Source organism: Brassica napus, chromosome A2 (assembly GCF_020379485.1).
Source record: "Brassica napus cultivar Da-Ae chromosome A2, Da-Ae, whole genome shotgun sequence".
Taxonomy (NCBI): domain Eukaryota; kingdom Viridiplantae; phylum Streptophyta; class Magnoliopsida; order Brassicales; family Brassicaceae; genus Brassica; species Brassica napus.
Window position 1 is genome coordinate 5946980 of NC_063435.1, and position 9920 is coordinate 5956899.

The window sequence follows — 9920 nt, forward strand, 5'->3', positions numbered from 1 at the left end:
TTTGGTAGAGAGAACTCAACTCTCGAGAGAATCTGGATAGGAAAAAAATATTATTCCCGCAGAACCAAACTAAGGTACCACTGCTATATTTAAGAGTGAACGAAGTGAAAGACCGTTACGGGGAGAAAATTAGTGAAATAGCAATGTAAAGATTATAGTGAAAGATGTGACAATTTATCTTAGGAGGTTTTTCTACATCTACCTTTTATGTTGTATTGTCTTGTGTTTGTGGAGTTTGGTTAAACTTTTATTCTATTTGTAGCCCAAATGTTTGAGAATTAATGTAAGTTGTGTCCCAAAAAAAGGTTAAAGATCATTAGATCCAATTAATGTGCGGCGAATAACAAAGAACAACATACACGCTAGGCTTCGATTTTCTTTTTATCAGAACACTCATGCAGTTCATTCACTTTTTCAACATATGTTAATATTTTCAAATTGGTCAATTTTTAACATAATGTTTATTGTATCATCATAACACCAAATTTGTAATGGTTAGTTGCTGACTTTTAGTTTTTGATGAGTATAGAATAAAAACATCCAACTCATTTCAACCAGATAAAATAAAAATTGAACATACTTAATACTAACATGGCTCGTTTCAACTTCTTCAAAAAAACATGGCTCATTTCAACCACTTTTACTGGGTAAAAATTAGAAGAAGAAAGAAGAGAGTAGGCTAGACAAAAGAGGAGACAGTGAAAAGAAGATGCCTCCACCAGCAGAATGTTAGCTCTCAGATAGCTTCATCATTTTCTTGGATCGAATGGCTTTACTGATTACACGTTTAGGTAGCAAGCATTTCACAGGTTACTATTAGATTTTTTTTAAAGGTTAGGCAATATAAATTGTATTACAAAAATCGGAAAATATCAAAAAGTTTAATTATAGCTGAATGGTAATCAATAAGTCGATAGTGACACACTGATGCTGACACTATGTACTAACTAAGTAACTATCACTTCATTTTCAAGCAAACTAAAGTCTTCCACATAATCAACTCCCTAGATTTGGCATGCTCATTGCTCGTAGCATTAACTTCCAACCTAATTTTCTAAGCTGGCTCACATCATATTAAATCGTGTTTGATACATGGCATATATTCGAGAGAGAGTAAACCAATACCAATTATCCTTCAATAGATTATAGGTCTAGTCTTGTCGTGCTATCGTAAAGTAAAATATAACAGAATATATATTTAAATTACAAAAATTGTTATCGTGTTATTATTCAACTGTATAGAAATTCATCTGTTTTATGGGTCTGAAAATGTCTACTTGTTTATTATTCTGAATAAGATCATGGTTGTGTTGTTTTTGTCATAAAAATATTCGTTTCTTTATTTTTAATAAAATTCATTAATTCTCCTGTGTTTCATTTGTCGAATTCTATAGTCGATTTCAAATCAGTTTTAGTGAAATAAAATGTTAAAATACTCTAAAATTGTTAGTTTTTTTTTTTGTCAAGAATTTCATTCAAAAACAAGTCAAATGACTTGAAATCACATCAAGTTTGAAACATAAAGATGCAAATAAGACATCAGTAGATGCCACAAGGCCAAAGCCTTAAACAAAAATAACCAAAAGGAGCGTTAAACCAAATGTAAACAACTCCAAAGACCACTAGTTTCGCGGCCATCAGGCAGATTCATGACGATCAGCATTATGGCATTGCTTGGTTTCTGATAACAGGAGATAACCAAGAAGGGCCTCCACTAGCAATGTAAGATTGGTAACGTAGACCTGCAGTGACACTAGCGGCAATCTCAAACGCTACTGAGTTAACTCCCTCTGGTACTAACAGCACTTGACAATAATCGAATTGGTGCAAGGAGCGTAGCGTACTCGATAGCAGTATTGGTACATTCGGGTACAATCGAGGGTTGTTGATGGCATCCAAAACAAGCGGAGAAGAGATTTCAAAGATTACCTTTTTGAAATGTAAGTTGTGCATGTCCGTGCATGCCCGTAGAAGAGTGCACAACCCTGCTTCAAAGGAAGAACTCATAGGCGATAAAGCACTCCTACTATGCACCAGTGGAATGCCGGTATGGCTTCGAGCAATCCAAGCTGCTCCACCCTTTAACAGGGGATCTACCCAAGATGATGCTACATTACACTTAGTAATTCCAGGAGGAGGTTTTTGCCATTTACTTCTTGCCTCAAGATTAGTCAGTTGAGATGAAGGACCGTCTCCACTGATAAGTGACATATTTAGCCACATAGTAGCTTCGTCGGACGCTTTGGAGAAGATCAGTTCAGCATCCTTCGTCCATTGTTCGAAGCAAAACGAGTTACGGGCTTTCCATATGTGCCACAGGATCCAAGGAAAGGCTAGTCGAGCTTCATTCTCTTTTGGTAACTTCCTGCTCACCGACATCAGATGATAGAAATTGAGCCACACCGAGTTGACAGAAAAACCACCAGATGGCATAGGAAAACCAGATCTTGTCCATACTTTCTTCGCAACCTCACAGTGGAAGAGGACATGGCATATTGTCTCCTCTGCCAAACCGCATCTAGAACAAGTCGTATCTAACAAAATCCCCCGCGACTGCAGTCTACTTTTGACCGCTAACGCTCCCGACAGTGCTCTCCACATAAAATGTTTGATCTTAGGTGATGTATTGGTCTGCCAAAGATCTTTCCAAAGTCTTTTTTCTATTGGAGGAAGACCTGGAGAGGGAGGAAGCTGCATTTCCTGCACAGTCTCAGCTAACTTGTAGCCACTTTTTGAATTGTAGATTCCATTCCTTGAGAAACCCCACATCTTCTGGTCTTGACGAGCTAAATCCATAGGAGTCTGCAATACACGCTCAACATCCTCCTCAGCTATTAGTTCTCGAATTCTTGGCACACTCCAACTTCCTACTCTCGGATCAATCAAATCACTCACCGTCAGTGTGAGGTCAACAATCGCATCCTGTCTATACATAGGGGGACGAGCTCTGCCATCTACCAGCCAATTATCAGACCATAGCCTAGTAGTCTCCCCAGAGCCAATCTTGTGATATAACCCTTGTGAGAGAAGCTCCCTACCATGAATGATGCTGCGCCAAGCAAAGGATGGTCTAGTTCCTATGCTGCACTCCAGGAAGTCAGTTCTTGCGAAGTACCTGTGCTTCAGAATCCGAGCCACCAGTGACTCTGGATTAGACCAAATTCTCCAAGCTTGCTTTGCAAGTAAGGCTTGATTAAACTTCTCAATATCCTTGAATCCAAGACCACCAAGCTCTTTCTCCTTACATAGCTTTTGCCATGCCACCCAAGAAATTTTCTTTTTATTATTCCCAGAACTCCACCAAAATTCCACCATAGCACTAGTCAGCTTAGCACACACATCCTTTGGCAACCTAAAGCACGACATTGCATAAATAGGTAGCGCCAACGCCACAGATTTCAAGAGAATTTCCTTACCACCTTGTGATAAAGATTTCGAGAACCAACCCCTTAGTCTCCCCTGTAGCTTTTCCTTAAGGAAGTTCAGCATCTTGACTTTAGAGCCACTAAAGCACTCAGGTAAACCTAAGTAAGACCCTTCTCCACCTTCTTGGTCTATACCTAAGATACCTTTAATCTCTTCCTTCGCATCAGGAGGAACCTTAGAGCCAAAGATTATCGACGACTTTTGCAAGTTAATCATCTGACCTGATGCCTCTCCATACTCTTTAAGACATGTCAGCACTTCTGTTGCTTCCAAGATGTTGGCTTTGCATAGAAGAAGGCTGTCATCTGCAAACAACAGATGATGGACTGCCGGGGCTGAAGCTGAGAGCTTAATGCCATGAAGTCTTCCCGCTTCCTCAGATGCACTGAGACAAGACACCAAGGCTTCAGCGCATAAGATAAATAGAAATGGGGAGAGCGGATCACCCTGGCGCAAACCTCTCTCAGGTTTGATAAATCCATGTGAATTCCCATTCAGCAAAACAGAGAAAGAGACTGTTGTGACACAAGCCATTATCCATCTAACCCACGTTCTCTCAAAGCCCATCTTCTCAAGAAGCACCTCCAAGAAGTTCCACTCCACACGATCATATGCCTTGGACATATCAGTTTTTATCGCCATGCATTCTTCAGCCACCTTCTGATTAGTTCTCAACCCATGCACCATCTCGTGTGCGATGATAATATTGTCTGAAATGAGTCTCCCAGACACAAAGGCTCCCTGAGTTTCAGAGATGATGCTCGGCAAAATTGCCTTCAGCCGTTTGCTCAATATTTTCGAGATGATCTTACATTGAACTGAGCAGAGACTGATAGGTCGAAGATCCTGCATTCTTGTCGGCTTGGTAATTTTTGGCAAGAGACAGAGCTGGGTATGATTCCATCCATCTGGCATAATAGAATTCTTGAAGAAACCACTGATCTCCTCTGTCAGCTTCGGCCCCACTATATGCCAGAATTTTTGATAGAAAATTCCAGTAAGTCCATCTTCTCCTGGAGCACTACTGCCTTTAATATTGAAGGCTGCCTTTCTGATCTCTTCTGCTGAAACCGGAGCAGACAGCATCACATTCATTGCAGGAGTAACCCGTCCTTGAAACCCAGTGAACAGAGCTTCCAAGTCGAAAGGGTTCGAACTTCTAAACAAGTCCCGAAAATACTCCACAGCTATGTTACCTTTTGAACCCTCCGAGAAATTCTCTTGTCCCAGCTCATCCAGGAGCATCAGTATACGGTTTTGCAGTCGCTTCCCAGCCACGCAATTGTGAAAAAACTTAGTGTTTCTATCACCGGACCGTAACCATTCTTCTCTACACTTCTGCCTCCAAAACACCTCTTCCTCTCTTAAAGCTTCAGCCAAGTCCATTTTCAGCTTCCTCATCAGATTATAAGAAGGAAACCTTTTAGCCACTTCTTTCTCCAACGCCTCCTTTAGTCTCGAGATCTTATTTCTGGAATTGGTGTCAGAATAACGCTTCCACTTCATAATGCTCTTCCTGCATCGTCCTATGCGTTCCATAGTATTGCTCTGATCCAAACCTTCTGTCCCCCAGCTCTCTTTAATCAGTTCTTCAATACCAGCTTTATTCAAGTATCTTTTGTCAAAGAAAAAACGACTGCGCTTCGGATCATCTCTTTCCAAGGCAAAACATATCCTGATAGGACGGTGATCTGAAGCCCATAACTCGAGGTATTCCATACTTGATCTTGGAAACAAGGAGAACCACTCATTATTCCCAAAACTGCGATCAAGTCTACACTGCACCCAGACTCTTTCTCTCCAACCACCCCACGATAAGCAGTTACCTGTGTATCTTAGCTCACGTATTTTACAATTTTCCGCCATATTGCGAAAATCCCAAAAAGAAGATTCATGCCTTTCAGCCCCACCAACTTTCTCCTCCTTAGTCATTAGCTCATTAAAGTCACCAGCTAGTAACCACGCCTCATTTCTGACTAACCCAATGCGAGTCAAGCGTTCCCAAACCTCCTGCCTGTTCGCTTTGACAGGATCCCCATACACACATGTAAGAAAAAACTTGATTGACCCAAATGTAACCTCCATATCAATGATCCTCTTATCCGCTGAGAGAATCGATACCGAATAGCTATCTTTCCACAATACAGCAAGCCCACCACTCAAACCCACCGGCTCCACCGTAACTAACTGACTGTAACCCAACTTTTGCTGCAAACCTTCCATAAATACACGTTTCTGTTTCGTCTCCATAAGAAATAAAAAATCCGGGTAAAATTTTCTCCGAAACACTCGGAGTTGTTGTTCTGTCTCAGAGCTACCTGCTCCTTGACAGTTCCAACAAAAAATACTCATTGCGGCTGCAGCGGCTTCAATACGGAAGCCACCGAAGATTCTGTGTACTTTGGAGATTTGTTGTCCACGGCTGAAGCTGACACACCCTGCTTCCTCTTCGAACCATTTGCAGCCGTCTGATCTTGATCTTTCAAGGCAGGTCCAGCGACAGAGTTCCTTTTCATGGGGTTTGCTTTCCTCTTCCAAGATGGAGGACGGATCCTTGGAGCTTTGCCAAAGCTTAAGTTTCCGGAAGCACGCCCCTCCGAAGAGGGGCCAAGCTGAAAACCCGACGAAACAAGGATAGGGGCTGACATGGTATCAGGAGCTTTCGCAGATGATTCAGCTTCATCTTCAATACTTCCAAGCAGCAGCTGAGCACCAGCACGAAAAAGCTTACAACTATCTCCCTGATAGTTGATGTTTTCAGGGTAATGGAAAACATGACCCTTGCCTTTATCAATCTCATTCGTAATCCTTATTAGTCGCAAGGACGACTCTTTTGCATTGTCCTCAATGCCCTGTCGCACCCTCAGGATCCTTGCATTACGCTCAGTCTCATCAGAATGAGATATATAGAGCATAGCCATCTTCTGGTCAGTAGGGGATAGTTCAGGGAACAGTGGTGCGAAACCCGGTGGAGCCACCAAAGCTTCATCTCTCGCTTGGTTGATCACCGCAGGCATACTAGGAATTTTATTAGGAGTAATCGCAGAACTCGAGCTCCCACCATTAGACTTTATCTGCCCCTTTCTGAGGAAAGGACATCGGATCTTCTCATGTGTTAGCCTCAGACAGTGAAAGCAACGCTTATGAATCTTTTCATAATCATATTCAATGGTGACAGTTCCACCTGATTTCAGCGCCAACTTCCTCGCCGCTTTAACTGGATTATCCACATGGAAAGTAATCTTTGCCCTGATATACTCTTTAGTATGGGAGACTTTTGGATCATAGGCAATCACCTCTACTTTACCTATCTCCGAGGCAAGCTTATACATAGTTTCCGATGTGAAGTGAATCTGCGGAATATTCCGAATACGGATCCAAATCTCCATTGTGTTCAGAAAGTCCACAGGAGGAGAAGCGGTCCATCTTTCAAGCACCATCGCCCAGTGATTGTATGACCACGGACGATCATTCAGAACAGTCACCAGATCTTCCTCTCTTTGGAACACAAACTGAAAACGATCACGAGATAACGCTATACCTCGGACCCTTCCATAAACCCTCCACGCAGTGGGCATATAGTCGATCATGCGAGCCATGGATTGGCACTCTGGGTTGAGAAGGCGACCAAGCAGACTGGTCTCATTCGCATCCACGACCGTAAACTGAGGACTGTCCGGGAGCACCAGCGGTTCCTCATCTTCAATCGACATAGCACCAATAGCTTTTTGTAAGAAATCAGCCATTACGGCGGCAGAGCAATCAAGGACTGCGGCGGAGCTTGGAAGCAAGGTTAGGACTTTGGGAAGCAAATCAAGCGTGATAATCGTGAAATTACCAGTAATAAGGCAAAATTCTGATACGATTTTTTGTGAAATCATGATGAAAAGGAAAGATTGGCAATCACGCTGAAAAGAGTATGGAAACTTCCAAAGGAGAAAGGAAACTAGGAATTAATTGGAGCTATGAGAATTTTAAAAATAGGAAAGGGGCAATAAGTACCCTAAATAAACACCGTAGCAACTGGCCGGTAATTAGATTCTCCCAACCGGAAAGAAAAAGGAATAAACCAAAAAAGGAAAGTCCCAGACCGGACTTAAATGGCCGGAAATCGCCACACGAGAGAGAGAATTAGGAAAAAAAAAAGTTTTGATTATTATTAGTTAGAAATGAAAGAAGTTTAATCTCTTTCGAAGGGTTGGTGTTATTCAATCAGGTTTTGATTATTATTCTCGAAATAAATTTTTTGTCCGACTCCTAAACACCCAAAAAAATGGTTTTGAAACATAATCGACCTTTTGGAACATGGGTTTATGTCAATATGATACAAAATTAAGATCAATTTAGTGTTTTTAAAGCTCTCCACAAATACACAACTCTATCCATACCCATGCACTGCAAATCGACGAAATTCACTTATATTTTGGCCATATAGATTCCCTAATTAGAAGAAAAAAGTATGAAACAAAACATTTTTATATTTCCACGTCATTTAACATCTCCAATCCAAACGTACTTCTCCAGGACCCACAAAATGCTGACTAGGCTTCTTAAACGAGACCATATGGCTCTTAACCATAAACGCAGTGACTCGCTTCGAAACCCTAATCTCCTCCATCCTCAGCTCTTGTAACCGCCTCACGTACTCCGGCACGTGTACAAGATCCCACAGCACTCCTACGCCGCCGGGTTTCAACACTCTCACCGCTTCTCCTAGCACTCTCGTCCTCTCTGCCGCCGCCTCCACCGTTTTCTGACCGTATTCTTTCCCGACTGTGTGGAGAAACACGGCCGAGACCACCACGTCGAAATAGTTGTCCCCGAACGGAAGCCGTCTTACGTCGCCTTCTCGGCAAGTCACGTACTCTTGCACTCCTATATGTTACAGTCTCCACAACATAAGGTTTATCGATTTACTAATCAAAATAATAAACGCGTTTTAATTTAAAAAACATAGTGGATAATAATATAAAAATTTGTATGAAAATAATATATGTTTTCTGACCCGAAAAAACAATATATGTTTGAACAAAAAAAAACAGTATATGTAATGAAAACTAATAGTAGTGGTTGGTCAACGAGAAAAGAATACGAAACGTAAAATTAGTCAAAAAGTCAACGGAATTAATAACTCAAGAGTCAAGACGCACGCACCTTCCATGTGAGCCGTGCGGAGAGTAGAGAGAGTTGTCGACATGGATCGGTCTAACCCGACGACCCGACCCGAACTACCGGTTTTCTTAAGCTGCGTCGCCACCGCATTCAGCAAGACCCCTCGACCGCAGCCGAGATCAAGCGCCGTCTTCACGCTCGACCAATCTCCCACCGATCCGACCATCCTCTGCGCCATCTCGTACCGTAGAGGCACGGCTGAGTAGAAAAAGTTCGCCGCCGCGAAGAACAAACACACGGCGGAGAGCGCGGTTACGGCTCCGAAGAAACCTGCGGAGAATCTAGCCGCGGCCGCGGAGGAGCTGGAGAAGAGGAAGGAGTCGAGGAAGAGGCAGATGGGGTGGAAGTAGAGGAAGAAGAAGGTGGAGAGTAGAGAGAAAGCAATGGCGTTGAGGAGGAGGAAGAAGAGAGTGTGTTTCTGCTCGATGCCGTAGATGGCGTAGATCTGAGCCCAATCTCTCGTCCCGCTCGTCTTCCCCATTATAGATCAAATCTTGGAGAAAGAAGAAGAAGAAGAAGAAACAGAGACGGTTACAAAAGTATGTTTCAAAGATGGATGATAACACGAGAAAGAGAGGAACCCTTCTCTGACACAATTCAGACCGTCAGTTATTTTTTATGACAGTTATATATATATAGAAGCTCCACATGAAAAACATCCATCGCCATATACGTATATAACGTGACGTATACTTTTATGTGTATATATTTGTTTTTGTGTTCAACATTCAAACACAAACGTGAGATGAACAACTGTTTAGTAGTATTTTTTTTTTTTAATGTGTAAACCGTCCCTTTATGATTTATTTGTATTTATCATTTAAATCATTAATGGCATTTTATCTGAATTTAGGCTGTTTGTTCGGTGAGTGACCACTCGTTCGTGTTTTTATTTCTTTCCTACAAGTTTTAAATTTGAATTTAAACTTGTTTGTTCGGTGACTTGTCACTCTGAAGAGTGAAGAGTGTAGTAATTTTTTTTTCATATATGTGAAATTGATATATGAAGTCCCTTAACTAAAGTTCACTTTCTTTTTTTTCTTTTCTTGTTTTGTCGTTTAGAAAATATTCAAACTTGTTTCATTTCCCTTAATCATGCATCATGCATGATTATTTCATGCCTAGCTTTTAAAACTCTTTGTTTTATTTCTATTTTTGTTTATTCATGCCTTTTAAACAATACTATATTTGGATCTGCTTGTCAAAAATATATTAACTATTTACAGGAGAAGGTATACATGTTATATATTTTTACTTTTCAATATGCATTTTATATTTTTGCCAACAAATAAATAGAAATCATATATCGATGTAATTATTTT

General features: G+C 41.3%; 2 protein-coding genes across 2 annotated transcripts; both read right to left on the reverse strand.

The window, feature by feature from the left end:
• Positions 1-5774: 5774 nt before the first annotated feature.
• Positions 5775-7172, reverse strand: LOC106430544. The gene has a single exon (XM_013871334.1). The coding sequence runs from the start codon at positions 7170-7172 to the stop codon at positions 5775-5777; it is 1398 nt and encodes a 465-aa protein (XP_013726788.1).
• Positions 7173-7700: 528 nt separating this feature from the next.
• Positions 7701-9292, reverse strand: LOC106418570. Its single transcript, XM_013859298.3, has 2 exons — positions 8581-9292; positions 7701-8301 (listed from the first exon to the last, which is right to left on the reverse strand). The coding sequence occupies exons 1-2, from the start codon at positions 9077-9079 to the stop codon at positions 7919-7921; spliced, it is 882 nt and encodes a 293-aa protein (XP_013714752.3). The 5' UTR covers positions 9080-9292; the 3' UTR covers positions 7701-7918.
• Positions 9293-9920: the final 628 nt, after the last annotated feature.

Coding starts and splice junctions, on each gene's coding strand:
- LOC106418570 (XM_013859298.3), bottom strand. CDS start 9,079: ATGGGGAAGACGAGCGGGACGAGAGATTGGGCTCAGATCTACGCCATC. Junction 8,302..8,580: donor CCGCACGGCTCACATGGAAG/GTGCGTGCGTCT, acceptor TGTAACATATAG/GAGTGCAAGAGTACGTGACT.
- LOC106430544 (XM_013871334.1), bottom strand. CDS start 7,172: ATGGCTGATTTCTTACAAAAAGCTATTGGTGCTATGTCGATTGAAGAT.